At 47.5% G+C, this 14,774-nt stretch overlaps 2 protein-coding genes across 2 annotated transcripts; both read left to right on the forward strand.

Moving 5' to 3' along the window:
• Positions 1–1,112: 1,112 nt before the first annotated feature.
• On the forward strand, positions 1,113–5,334 carry LOC146367198 (protocadherin-8-like). Its single transcript, XM_084913058.1, has 3 exons — positions 1,113–4,039; positions 4,152–4,377; positions 4,484–5,334. The coding sequence occupies exons 1-3, from the start codon at positions 1,592–1,594 to the stop codon at positions 4,834–4,836; spliced, it is 3,027 nt and encodes a 1,008-aa protein (XP_084769184.1). The 5' UTR covers positions 1,113–1,591; the 3' UTR covers positions 4,837–5,334.
• Positions 5,335–6,079: 745 nt separating this feature from the next.
• Positions 6,080–14,586, forward strand: LOC146367199 (leukocyte cell-derived chemotaxin 1-like). The gene is made up of 7 exons (XM_084912400.1): positions 6,080–6,745; positions 7,336–7,476; positions 8,555–8,695; positions 9,247–9,360; positions 12,479–12,629; positions 13,027–13,142; positions 13,806–14,586. The coding sequence occupies exons 1-7, from the start codon at positions 6,674–6,676 to the stop codon at positions 14,025–14,027; spliced, it is 957 nt and encodes a 318-aa protein (XP_084768526.1). The 5' UTR covers positions 6,080–6,673; the 3' UTR covers positions 14,028–14,586.
• The last annotated feature ends 188 nt before the right edge of the window (positions 14,587–14,774 follow it).

Here is a 14,774-nt window from a genome sequence, read left to right on the forward strand (position 1 = left end):
GGGAGGGTACAAAGGCTACATGTGGCTTTGCCTCATTATGCTGCAGTTAGGCGAGGGCTGTGTGGAGGTTGCAGGGGGTTAGGGTCCCCACAACCGGCTCAGGGGGCCACAATACCGGCATGGACGCCTGCAAAAGGGAGGCCCTGCCATGCCATTATCCCACCGCTACTAACGAGGGCTTCATGGACCTTTGATATAATCTCACTATTGAAATCCTGATAAATCCCCCCCGCGTTTACAGCCAAATCCCATTTGTAACGGGTGTGTGTGTGTGTGTGTGTGTGTGTGTGTGTGTGTGTGTGTGTGTGTGTGTGTGTGTGTGTGTGTCGTCCTCACCTGCGCCTCTCTGTTCTGGCAGCCGAGGCCAAAGAGAGTCGTATGTTAAATCGGGACGTTACACTGACTTTAATTAAAAAAAAAATCCCCCGCTCTCTCGTACAAGACATCTCGTGAGAAGATCCGAGCTGAGACAGATTTAGAATAAAAATCGATGCTTCAGTGGATATAGTCCGTTTCCCGCCTCAGATATGATCTGATAGGAAAACAATTACTGGATTACAACACACAGGGGGGTTGAGTGAACATAGGGCAGAGGAAATTTAAGGAATTTATTAATGAGAATTTAAAAAAAAAAGAGCCCAAAAAAGAAAAAAAACGAGTCTCTTACTTTCAGTTAAGCCACATTTCTTTTTGAGTCATTCGGCACGCTGAGCTGTGTCAGCATAATGAGTCTATCAAAAGTAAACTACGTGAAATCCTCTCTATCCGTCTGAGCCCCTCAGTGCCAACACAGAACAAACGGTGTCATGTTTCCTGCATGTGTTAAGTTATTGTACTGTATCAGAGATGGAGAGGTCACTGGGGCAGTTCCCCCTCCCCACCACCACCAGTGGCTGCTTCCACGCTGACACAGGACACGCGTGCCTGATGATCCGAGCAAACAGCGTTTGAACATAAATCCGTTCATACTGAAATAAGGCTTGTAGAGGTAAAGCATCCCGAGCAGACACTCCTATTCAAATGCTTTGTCCTCTAGCTCAGGGACACTGCGCATCTCCGTGGCCCCCCTCCCCGCGTGTCGGTGCGCAGACTCATTTAACAGCCCCAGGAATATAAACAAGCAAAGGAAACTATAGCAGTATTAAATCAAGCCCCGCGTTTAGCCCACATATTGGGAGCCAAGTTTCTCCGCACAGTCCAGGAATCTCTAAACAGGGTATAGAGGTCTTTCTGAAGTCCCCCCTCTCTTTTCCCCCTCTATCTCAAAGCCCGGATTGGTCACAGTGAGGCTCATTTGCATGCCTCGCCGTATAAACCCTCCTGCAGACACTGCAGCCCTCTTGCGCTGAGAGAGCAGCACACCTCCAGTCGAGAGAGAGAGCGGAGCGCATCCAGAGTGCGCATTGAAAGACATATGGAATATTTATTGCGGGCTTTATCTGAACAAAAAACAACCCCGGAGAGTTGATTAGAGGGCGGGAAGAACTCTTGTTTTTGTTTTTTTCTCAGGTGCGTTTGGTTTAAACTTTGAATTGGACTGAGTGAGGACGCTCTGCTGAATTTCAGAATATTTAGGAGAGAAGGTGCGAAGATGGGAGAAACAGGGTGGAACGGGCTGTTGGTGCTAGTGTGCGCCTCTCTGATAAGCCTGGCTGCTGTCACGCACGGAAAGACGGTGAAATATCAGACATTTGAGGAAGACGCACCGGGGACGGTGATTGGAAACTTAGCCAAGGACACTTCCTCCTCTGCCTCTTCTTCCAGGAACAGTTTCAGGATGATGAAACAGTTCAACTCGTCTTTCATCCGTCTGCGAGAGAGCGACGGGCAGCTGACCATCGGAGAGAGGATAGACAGAGAACGGATCTGCAAACACACCCTGCACTGCCTCATCGCTTTCGACGTGGTCAGCTTCTCCAAAGAGCAGTTCAAGCTCATTCACGTCGAGGTGGAGGTCAAGGACATCAACGACAACTCTCCCGAGTTTCCCCGGAAAGAGTCGAGTCTGGAGATCTCCGAGAACACAGCGGTGGGCACCCGGATCCCCCTGGACTTTGCCGTGGATGAGGATGTTGGGACAAACTACATCCAAAGCTACCAGATCTCTGTTAACAGCCACTTTTCGATCGACGTGCTCAGCAGGGCCGACGGGGTTAAATATGCGGAGCTGGTGCTCATGAAGGAGCTGGACCGGGAGACGCAGGCTTCTTACGCGCTGGAGCTGGTCGCCATGGACGGCGGCAACCCGTCCCGCAGCGGAACGACGCGCATAAACATCAAGGTGAAAGACTACAACGACAACAGCCCGGTGTTCGACAGGAGCAGCTTCTCCGTGGACCTGCCCGAGGACGCGCCGGTGGGCACCCTCTTGCTGGACCTGAACGCCGAGGACCCGGACGAAGGGCTGAATGGTGAGGTGGTGTACGGGTTCGGTCACCAGGTGCCCCCGGAAATACGACAACTCTTCAGAGTGGACAGAAAAAGCGGGCGGCTCACTCTGGAGAGCCCGGTTGACTTTGAAAGTAAGACCACGTACGAGTTTGACGTCCAGGCCACTGACCTGGGTCCGAACCCGAGCCCGGCCATCTGCAAAATTGTCGTGCAGGTGCAGGACGTTAACGACAACGCGCCGGAGATCTCAATCACCCCGATGACGTCCATCACGGCGGGAATAGCGTACATAACCGAGGCGGCAGCCAGAGAGAGTTTCGTGGCTCTGGTCAGCACCTCGGACAGAGACTCAGGCGCTAACGGGCAGGTGCACTGCACGCTGTACGGACACGATCACTTCCGACTGCAGCAGGCGTACGAGGACAGCTTCATGATTGTGAGCACCAGCCCGCTGGACCGTGAGAAAATCCCCGAGTACAACCTCACAGTGGTGGCGGAGGATTTGGGCTCCCCTCCCTTCAGGACCATCACTCAGTACACCATCAGACTGACGGATGAGAACGACAACGCGCCGGTGTTCAGCAAGCCTGTGTACGAAGTGTCGGTCGTGGAGAACAACGCGCCCGGCGCGTACATCACCACAGTAGTGGCGCGGGACGTCGACATGGGGTCAAACGGGAAGGTCACTTATAAACTGGCGGACACTTATTTCATGGGCTCCCCCATTTCCACCTTTGTGTCTCTAGACCCTGCCAGCGGTTCGCTTTACGCGCTCCGGAGCTTCAACTATGAAGTTATGAAGCAGCTGGAGCTCCGAATCACGGCCAGCGACGCCGGCTCCCCGCCACTGTCCGGCAGCGCAAGCGTGTACGTTAGGATAGTGGACCAGAACGATAACGCGCCGTATATCACTCAGCCGGCGCTCAACAACGGCTCCGCTGAAGTCCTCCTGCCCCGGGACTCACCAAGCGGCTACGTCATCACCCGCGTGGAGGCTCGGGACGCAGACGAGGGCGTGAACGCGGAGCTGTCCTACGGGCTGGCCACCGGCGAGCCCTCCGTGTTCTCCGTTAACAAAGCCACAGGGGAGATCTACCTGAACCAGGTGCTGAGCCAAAACGTGGACGAAACCCTGAGCGTGACCGTCACGGTGAGTGACAACGGGAGGCCCGCACTCACCTCCACAGCCACGCTCCACTTCCTCATCATCGCGGGCTCCCCGCCGAGCGACAGAACCGTGTACCAGCCGGGCGGCGGGGAGGAGGTGCACGCGCAGTGGGACCTGTCGGTGGTGATTATCGTTGTCCTCGCGGGGAGCTGCACTCTCCTGCTGCTCGCCATCATCCTCATCGCCACCACCTGCAACCGGCGTAAGCGGGACAAGAGCGGAGATGACAGCGACTCGTACGGGGAGAAGGGCGCTCTAGAGCGGGGTAGGAGCCACGTGGTGGACAACCCGCTCCTGCCTCTCCACGGAGCCGGGGGAGAGGCGGGTTTTGACGGACAGTCGTACAGCAGCCAGCCAGGGGCGTTCACCTCGGCTCACCCTGGGGGCAGCGACATGTGCTCGGCCTCGGAGGACGGCAGCGAAGTGCCCTGCGTGTATGACTCAGACAACAACAGCAAGCTCCGGGGGAATAAACACGAGGTGAGATGCACCTTTGGGACAAGCGTGCTGGGGGAGGGTGGGGAGGAGGAGGATGCACACAACAAGCAGACACTAACCTCTGTTTTTCTATTCCCCCCCCCCTCTCCTGCAGGGCTACTCTACTCTACCCGGGTATGGGAATGGCAAAGAGGCGGTGAGGCCCATCACCATCTGGAAGGGCAACTCTTACACCACCATCTCTGCCAGGGACCCAGCCTTCAGTGGCAAAGACAGTGGCAAAGGGGACAGTGACTTCAATGACAGTGACAGTGATGTGAGTGGAGACACTGGCCTGAAGAAAGAAGGGGCAGCAGTTCCTCCCATGGGTGGCCAAAATGGTAAGAGCAACAAAATTAACTCAAGCTTAAATTATCATCAGATGAGATGTGAGCTAGGTGGTGTGCACCTAATCTAACCCCACCTTCTTACCCTCCTCTCTTCCAGCTCTGTGGGCTTGCACCAATGAGTGTAAGGTCCTGGGTCACTCAGATCGCTGCTGGAGCCCCTCAGCAGTGAGAGCCAACGCAGCCCCATCTCCGGCCCCGACCCTCTCTTCCTTCAGCAGTCTCTCCAAAACGGCCTCTCTGCCCCGGGATCCTCACCGCAGGGACAACTACTACCAGGCCCACATCCCCAAAACTGTGGGTCTGCAGAGCGTGTACGAGAAGGTGCTGCACAGGGAGTACGACTACGTTCTGGTCACTCCACCCAGACCTGTGAGGGTGCAAGAGATCAGCGATATAAGCATCCCCGTTTACACCCCGACCCCAACACACTGTCCCAACAATGATGACTAAAATAGACACACACAGCCCTAAGCTCACTTGCAAGGAACTGTATAGTGTGTTCAGACTTTTAATTTATGATTAACTGACAATGAGAACAATGTAACTATTTGCTGTGGAGAGTGCGCACACGTTGATGTCCCAAAATTTCATTTGTTTTAATGTAAAAGCCACCTTTGAAGTCCATCCAATCACTTTGTGACAACTTGCTGGAATGGATGTGTATAATATGCAAGATTTGTACATTGAGAGATTTTTATTTTTATAATGAAAGTATAATGAAGAAAAAGATGTGTACATATGAATTGTAATTATCAATCTTTATGCATGCTTGCTATTTAAAACGAAATGGCCCCAATATCTGGTTTCATGGAGGGCTGGTGACCAATAATGTATCAAGTTGACAACCACATAAGGAAACGGACTTGAATGCAATAATTAAATAACTGTAAAGTCTTTTTTATCATCACAATACGCTGAAAGGAAATAAACTTTAAATTGTTCTGAAAAGTGTGAGTTGATTGGTAATGAGGGCAAGCAGGATCATTGTTTTTTGGTGGGGGGAAGCGTTGGGTTTTGTTTTTTTGCAGGAGCATCAGTTTTGTAAAAACCAACAGGTGTCGCTGTTATTGCGGTAGTGAGCCTCTGTCCTTGCAGCCCGCTGAAGAAGGTCAGTTAAGTTTTTCCCCCCTCTGTGAATACGATTTTCGCTGGTGAGATGCCAGAACAGACGCCAAGGTTTTTTTTTTCTTTTTTCTTTTTGAGCAAATCACTCTCATGCATATCGAGCAAAGACCTCCATCGTTAGTCTGTGCACTCTTTCAGGCACTTAATAACTACATTTATTTTCACGGGACCTGCATGCTGATAGCACACATGAATTAAAGATATGTTCAGGTTTCCTTTATATAAATCATTAAAACCTGGAGAGCGCGCTTATGTGTGAGGCTCATACTGACAAGGGCTACGCGTAAAAGCGCGTCTGCTGTTTGTCTTCTGAGCTTCCATACATCAGAGGAGCCTAAGAATAAGTTTGACGGTGCACACAGGAATCCAAGAGCACCTGTGCTTTTTCCTTTCTTTTCTTTTTTTGTCAAAGTACATGAAGTCCTTGTGGGGGAAAGCTTTCCTGTTATCCTGTCACGATGTTTTTTGTCGATCTGCCAAATGCGCACCGTGTGCCCCTTACGTAATCCCATCATTATCATTCTGGATTCGGGGCTTTTTTTTTTCTTTTTTTTTCTTTTTTAATAACAGCAACCACAGCCCTGGACGCAGACAGGGGAAAATGCGGCGGGAATCTGTCCAACAAGCTGCTGCCTTTGCACAGTGCCATGTAAATACACCGTCTCCAGGGTGGGAAAGAAAAAAAATCCATGCGACATTCCGTCAGAGTCACCTTTGACCCCGAAACAGTCTGTAGAGCTTTGAAAAGCAGCGAGAGGGAGGAGGGTACGGTGATACGGGGAGACAACCCTATGCTTCCCTCGTCCTGCCGAATAGATTTCACGGTCTGAGGTTGTCACAAAGTCATATCAAACTCATGCAAGTTGCATGAGCAGCCTATACGAACTTCAAAGAGGGGGGGGGAAATCATTAATTAATTTATTTTTTTTGACAGAAGGTATAAAACAACTGGCTCATAAGAGGTTACTGCATGTGATGGTCATCAGCTGGAAGTTTTAGTTTTATCTGTAAAGTCAGGAAACCTTCAGCACGACAGCAACAGAAAAGTGGACTTGAGTGCCTGCATGACTGAGGAGTGTCTATCCTCCCCCTCCCCTGAGAGAGAGAGGAGAGAGAGAGAGAGAGAGTGGACTGGGGTCTCCTCAGGTGTTTGGCTTCAGTCATGGCTGAGAACTCAGAGAAAGTACCGATTGCCTTGGCGGGACCAGAGGACCTGCATCAGTTCATGCCTCCGGTGAGTTGTACAGTCCAGCCCGCCTCTCTGCTCCATGATGCAGGCTGTCCTACGTGTGTTTGTGTGTGTACGGGTTCTTACTATGTTGGTGGGGACCAAAATCTGAAATCTACTATACTGGTGGGGACCAACAGCTGTGGTGGGGACGAAAATCCAGGTTTTCATGGGGTTGAAGGCATTTTTCACACTCAAAATGTAGTTTTAGTGTCAGGGTTACAATTAGGTTATGTTTAGTCAAAGGAGCTTGCAAAGAAATGATATGATACGATATGATACGAATACAATGACCTGGATGACTGAGAACCTTCACAGACATAGGTTATGTTTAGGTTTAGGGTAAGGGTTAGGGTTAGGCATTCATTTTTAATGGTTAGGATTAGGGCAAGCAGCTAGGGAAAGCATTATGTCAATGGGATGTCCCCACAAAAATAGCAAACCAGACATGTGTGTGTGTGTTCAAGACCAAAAGCTGGATAGATAACTTTGAATCCCCTAACTGCTGCACAGCCGTAATGCTGTATTATCAAGAGTTAGCTGTGCTGTTGTACCATGCTCTCATTTTTAGAGGGTTGCTTGTTTTTTCACCTTAGGCGTACTCTGCCTTGGCGGTCAAACCCGCCGCCACCGGCCGCCTACTGAAGGCCGGCGTCGCGGTGCTCATAACCGGAGCCCTCCTGCTTCTGCTGGGAGCCGTCGGAGCCTTCTACTTCTGGAACAACAATGAAAACCATGTAAGAGTGATACTTTACTGCTGTTATATATATATATATATATATATATATATATATATATATATATCAACTTTTAAACTGTATGAAAATATGATCTTAAACTACCTAAAAGTTATTTTTCAAATATAGTTAACATGCAAGTGAATATATGGAGCATTCCAGCTCAGAATCTACTTTTTTTATTTGCATATTCCAAGATCTATTTAGGTATTCATCAGATCTTTATATATTACTAGGGACTGGGTGCAGCACAGGCTCCAAAGACCATTCCCTCTTTTATCCATGCACAGCCACCAAACACCCATTTAGTCCCTGCTACCAAAGAAAAAAACAGCTCCCACACTCTATAAAACTAACATCCCTTAACTGAAGACATTGTTGAAACAAGCTGTTTGAAAGTAGGAACAAGTGAAACGTAGTCATCACTGGTAGTTTTTTCTCCTTCTTCTTCTTCTTTTTAAACTTGTTTAAATTAAAAAAGTCTCTGCAGACTAAAGCACTTCTTCAAGATGGGTTATTTTTGCAGTGTAGGCAAACAGTAAAAATGTAAATGAAACACTCCCATTTCATGGTACAGTCTGAGGCAGAGCTTGGTGAATGGAGGCGTTGTGTGCCTGTGTGTGTGCGGGTGGTGTATATAGAGGACCCTTGGCTGGGTTGGAATGAGGGGTGGGGTTGTGGGAGAGTTTTCAGGGTCCAGCTGATGCTCCAGGGGCAAGAGGTGTAAGAAATGAGAGGCCAAATTTTGCTTTCTGAGTGTGTTTTTTTCCCAGTAAGAAGTTAGAAAATGTTATTAACGCATGATGGAGAGGCTCTGTAGGCGGGTAATTACATTACTGGGGAGCTGTGAGGGTACTATTCTTCTGATGAGCATTTGAGAAGGAAAAAAATGAGGTGGTATGTGCGAGGAGAAGTCACAGGGTAAGATTAGAGACGGAGGGAGAGTGAAAGAGCGAATGCCTGGGGTGGGGTGAGTCTCAGGACTTTCGTACCTTACATGCCAGTCAGAAAAGCTTGTGTGTGTGTGTGTGTGTGTGTGTGTGTGTGTGTGTGTGTGTGTGTGTGTGTGTGTGTGTAGGTCTACAATGTCCACTACAGCATGAGCATCAATGGCAAAGTGGAAGAAGGTTCAATGGAGATCGACACTGCCAATAACATGGAGAGATTCAGCACCGGCAGCGGAGCAGACGAGGCTGTGGAGGTCCATGACTTCGAGATTGTGAGTTCAGGTCAACGTAACCAGATGAAAAATATATATATGTGTTAATGTGTATCAGGAGGCTGTTTAAAGCATCAGAGGAAAAGTCGATCAGACTGGTCGAAGCCATCAGCTCATTATCACGGAGCAGAAATTAAGAACATGCAGGCGAGTTATCCCCTCAGGGGCAATCAGTGTCGAGATGCACTGTCCCTCCAATTTTCATTACGTTCAGACTGGTGGTTTTTGACCTTTAATTAAAGTGCCCCAACCAGGCCAATCAGACTAGTGAAGCAGCAGTTTTAGCCTTTTATGTATTAAAATTATGACCTTTTTAATCACAGTGTCCCCTGTGATTGTATTTTCTCAATCTGAGAGAGTGCTCACATTTATGACTGCCATAAATTCAATCAAAACCTGACAGATTTTATTTGTGATATGTTTGTGATGGAAACCTTCAGACTGTCAAGGGGGGAAATAGGTTAATGTCCCCAGAAGTTAAGTTAGGAGGTGTAGTGTACATCTTTTAATTTGTATCCCCCATTCCCTGGTTTTTCAAATTCTTTATCCAGGGAATCACAGGGATCCGGTTTTCAGCAGGAGAGAAGTGTTACATCAAGACACAGGTGAAAGCTCATCTACCAGACGTGGAGGCTCTGAACAAGGAATCGATGACGTTTGAGCTGGTGGGTTGATTTTATGCTGTATGTTTTGTTACCAACAGCACTTTTTTTTCTCAGTACAGGCCTACATTTAAATGAAACGCTCAAGAATTTGTGTTTAGTTATGCCTCCGTATTTTCCAGATGTCAGCGGTCACTTTGGACTTGCTTCTTTGGGCTTTTTTTTTTTTCAAATAATAATTTAAATTAGAGTGAATTATTTTTCCTTTACAAACAAAAACTCCTCTCTCTTCCTTCATTCAAATAGTGAGGCAGTGTCGTGTGCTGGTCCATGCTACTGTATTGCAACTCCAGTTTTCCCATGAAATTAAGGCCACACCTTTATGACCTTCAGTAATCTCCAAGTTTTTCCTTGGAGTACGAGCTGTTGCAAATTTTAGATTTGCAACAGCAAATTTTAAATCATGCCATGAGATGGGTGAGGTTTCAAGTTCTCAAAGAGTAAATGGCCTGTATTTATATAGCGCTTTAAACATCTAGTCATCCACCCATTCACGCACTGGTGATGGCAAGCTACATATTGTAGCCACAGCCACCCTGGGGCCGGACACTGGCGCCACCGGGCCCTCTGACCACCACCAGTAGGCAACGGGTGAAGTGTCTCGCCCAAGGACACAACGACCGAGACTGTCCAAGCCGGGGCTCAAACCAGCAACCTTCCGATTACAAGGCAAACTCCCAACTCTTGAGCCACGATCGCCCCTGGTGGTTTAAATATGGTCTTGACCCATATTTAAAGGGTGTTCGATATAATCTGAAATATCATAAAATTAGCCTGAATCATTGACAAAAAAACCAACCAAACAAAAACTGCATATATAAACAACAACACAACATATTGTGTTGCTCTCACTTCATCCTTGAGCCATCACAGTTGTGACATATCATGCTAGTTTGTGAGAAAACTGGCACGATATGTCTAGTTTAATCACAGATACATTGTGCTGTGGTGTGTAGCTTAGCCAATTAGCAGGCAAGCTAGTAGACAGGTATGGAGAAATATTTGAATCAGCTGTTACAGTCAACTGAGCAAAAAGCCAAAGCAGTGAAAGCTAGTGTAAACATTACGAGGGCTTTCTTTGTTCCTTGTAAATTTGAGAGCTCCTCTGTTATATGAGCAACCACAAAATACAGCAGCAATCCTGAGGTCCCCCACAGGGTTAGCAGTTATAGCTTTTTTGCTCACTTCTCCAAAAAACACCATCACTGAGTCTGAATTTCAGTGTCACCAACATTTGTGTAAAAATGTTGTCAAATTAATAGCATTGCTTAGTTATAGGAAAGTAATTAGCATACAAAACAGTACACTAATTAGTAAATGATAGATGGGGAAAATGTTAAGCTAACGCTACTAATATTAAAGTTGCAAAACTTTATTGTGTCAAGCGTTTTAGCATTTAACTTAAAGTAGCACTGCTCGAGCAGACTTACAGTTAGCACACTGTTTTATCAGACAGGAGCAAACAAATTTGCCCCTTTGGTTCTTGAAATGATCTGCATTATTTTCACTTACTTAAAACATGACAGCTAAAAAGAGAAACATTTTGAGGGATAATATGCTAAAGCAATATTTCGAATTACTCAAAGCACTTTTCACTACAAGCAACATTTCCCTTTTCACACATACTCATACAACACTTTATTCTCAAGCGCTTTAACTGCCTTCTCACTCAGCCTGCTTTGAATCAGTTCAAATCAGGCAAAGCAAAGATTATTACTGATGTCACCAGTTACACTATAAAAAGCTCTCATAAAGTATCTCTGTTTAGCACGCTGTGTTCATTTGATCTGATGCTAAAATCGTGAAGCGCTCTCCAAGCCACATATGCGACTTTTGTGTGTGGCTTCCCATCATATAACTTGGACTCTATTAAGATTTAGAAATAAACCCAGCAGGTCTTCACTCAATATGAGGATTGTAATCACCAGTGCCACAGCTTGTGATTGTTCAATTGAGGCTGTCTGATAATTAAAATCATTTAGTTCTGCATAAGCCTCACATCCACATAAATCCACATCAACCAAATCGCTCTCGTGAGCACGCGGCTCATACACGCTCGCCTGTGCACGCGCACACTGGCGTGCACAAACACAATTAATTATCACGCAGGGCTGCTCTTATTGCCTCTATCTGCCTCATAAACGATCATTTATTTCACGTTTGCGCTTTTGTGCGCGTTTGCGTTATTGCCTCTCTTTGCCTCATAAATGATTATTTGGACGGTGTGTGTGTGTGTGTGTGTGTGCGTGTTTGTGTGCATGCATTTGGAGACATGGAGATGTAGTTATAATGGTCGCCGTGGGCTGGTCATTTGCTATAATTTAGAGTGATGGCAAATATGGGTTAGATAAGCACACACACACACATCTCCTTCCAGAGAGAGAGAGAGAGTGGGTCAGATAAACTCTTATCAGTCAGTCGAACAGTGAAGAAGGACCCCCGCTTTTATTTGTCCCTCCAGCAAATCATTTGAGCTGAGCGAGAAAACACACACACACACGCAAACACACACACAAACACACACACACACACACACACACACACACACACACACACACACAGAGCAGCGCTTCTAAAAGGTTGGAGGATAACAGTCCATAAACATGTCTGTGGCTAGTGCAGTGCAGCCCTCAGGAACAAACGCCTCTGGGCAAATTCATCCCCACAGAGCCGCCTCCACCCCACCCCCACCTGTGCCTCACCTGCTCCTCCTTACCTGCAGGCTGTGGATACAGAGTATGTATGTTTATTCAGTGTCTCCTCTGCAAACCTCATTAGTTTATCTTCAGAAACCTGCAAATTTAGGACATCCAGTCTCTCCTCTTCAGAAGCTGATGAGTTCTGACACTGTGTGTACAGCGAGACGTCAGCGCAGGGAAATGTGTACACTAAAGCCTCAAGGGCTCCCTTTTTACTACTCTGTTTTATGTTCACATAAAAGCACTAACAGCGCAGCATTAATTCAGATTAGACTTGGGCAGGATGCAGAGAGTGTGGACTGTTTAAAGCATAACAAGATACATGAATGAGTGTGATGTTACACCTTTGGCAGCCGTGTGTGTGTGTTTTGAAATATTTTTACTTGCATATCAGTCTCATCTGCTTTTCTCAACCACAAAAGGAGGATGAAGTGATCCCGGCCAAGTTCGACGATGATTTGATCTGGGTAGCAGCTGAAACGCCTCTCTCGGACTCTGGTTTCCTCAGCAACAAGATCAAGGACTTGTGCGGCGACCTGCCAATCTTCTGGCTCCGTCCCACCTTCTCGAGTAGTAAGCAAACAGATTTTTCAGTGGTATGGATTTTTTTTTTAAAAAAGACAAGAAAACAGTCAGTTTTTCTTGTTTTTACAAAAAACAAAGAGAATATGGGTCAAACAGTCTCAAGCATTCTCATTTAACATCGCAGCTGTTTAAGCTACAGAGAGAGAGAGAGAGAGAAAAACAGGCTATAAAGAAAGAAAGGCAGAAATCCTTTTGAAGTTTCTGAGCTGCTGAGTGTAGAATTTTTAGCGTGCTGAGAGGTCAAAAGTTCTCAAAACACAATTTTCCTTCTGCTTCAGCTGTGGACTTCAAAAATGCTGCCTGAGAAACGGCTATGTGCCACATTAGTGCCATTCTGCTCCTAGATTTGGTCTGCTGTCAGATACTGAGAGTGTGATGTGTGCAGGCGGCCAGAGGAAGAGGAGGGCTGCCCCCCGTCAGCGCCGCCAGGCAGCCGGAGCTGCAGGTCAGGAGGTGGAGGAGGACGTGGAAGCGGAGTTCAACCCTGAGAACCCCTATCAGGTGAGTCACACACACAAACGTGACTCACACGGTTCCTCTTTTTCTTCTTCTCTTGTGTTTACGTTGGGCCGAGGCGTCGCAGCTGTCCGATCAGTTCTGAGGCCTACCTGAGACGGCTTTTCCCAGCGAGGGATTCTCACAGCTGTGCGAGCGGCAGCAGATGCCGGGGTCACGGTGGAGGGGCCCAGATTGTCACTGCAAATCTGAGTGTATGCGTGGGCGTGTAGTCTGTGCGTGCGGTTTTCTGTGTGTGGCTGTCCAAAGCATTCCTTTCAGCATTGAGGCTGTATGAATAATTCCACAACATCCCACCACCTCCTCCTCTTCAGCAGCCCCTTTGCCCCTGCTAAGCACACACAGACTCCCATGCATACACACATGCATCCTCACCCCTTCATTACAGGCCCCACTTTCTTTTTTCCCTAATCCTCCACCCCAACCCCACCAAACCCACTCCTGACAACCACAGAAGGGGGTAAACAGCAAGCGCCGTTTCTGAAAAACGAAAATATTTGACAACAAAAACCCACATCTGACAACATCCCCTCCTCCCCCATCACAGCCTGTCGGAAATCCATTTTTAATTGGTTTGAAACGAGCTTTTGCCGCCCTGCCGAAGAACGCCTCACTCTGACCGCTCTCCTCTCTTCTCCCTCCTCTCAGAGAGGCCTCGAGGGCGAGCAGGACATGAACATCGACCCCAGGCTGGACCACGAGGGCGTGTGCTGCAGAGAGTGCCGCCGCGGCTACACCCACTGTCAGAGGATCTGCGAGCCTCTCCAAGGCTTCCACCCGTGGCCCTACCACTACAGGGGCTGCAGGGTGGCCTGCCGAGTTATCATGCCCTGCAACTGGTGGGTGGCACGCATCCTGGGTCTGGTGTGAGCCTCCCGCCCACGTGAGAGATGATAGAGTGCAGGAGGGATGGGGGAGGAGAGATAGGAGAAGGATAAAGTTTAGAAAAGGAAGATGGTGGCTTCTCATCCTCAGCAGGTTGCTGTGACCACACATTATCAATGCATGGTAAAGAATCTAGGGCAGTCATGATCTCACACACACACACACACACCATATTCTTGATTTCCATCAAGATCACACAGCTTATGATGTGCAGCTCTACACCATATAAAAAGGAAGCATGTAAAACGACCCGCATTTAGGAAAAGCAAGGTGAGCTTGTATTTTTAGAGCTGATAAGCAGCCTTTTTCATTCATTTTTTGCTTTCTGTAAATAAATGTGCCTTCAGCCAATAATGGCAGTCTTAACTTGCATCTTAAACGCATGTTTTCCAGCCCTTTATCTCTCTTTCACCTTCATGAGAAGCTCTCATTAAAACAATGTACTGCACGCATCGTCTCAGAAACTTTCATCTCCATGTAAAGCATTGAAGAAGTGATCTCAAAGTGCAATATCACTGAATAAACTTTTTTTTTTTTAAGTAAACATTAAAGGCGTCCTCCTCTCTTCCTTCTCTAATTGACCAAATGACTTTGTAGCCCGTTTGTAAATACACGGCGTTCACATCGGCGAGTTTACTCGGGATCACCCTCTCTTCTCTTTTCCGCTCAAAAACAGTTTTGAGAAGTGTCACGTCTGGCAGCTGCTCCAAAGGGATGAGCAGAAAGAAGTTT

The sequence above is a fragment of the Perissodus microlepis genome, chromosome 18 (genome assembly GCF_051167445.1).
Source record: "Perissodus microlepis isolate ML-2025 ecotype Zambia chromosome 18, ASM5116744v1, whole genome shotgun sequence".
Taxonomy (NCBI): Eukaryota; Metazoa; Chordata; class Actinopteri; order Cichliformes; family Cichlidae; genus Perissodus; species Perissodus microlepis.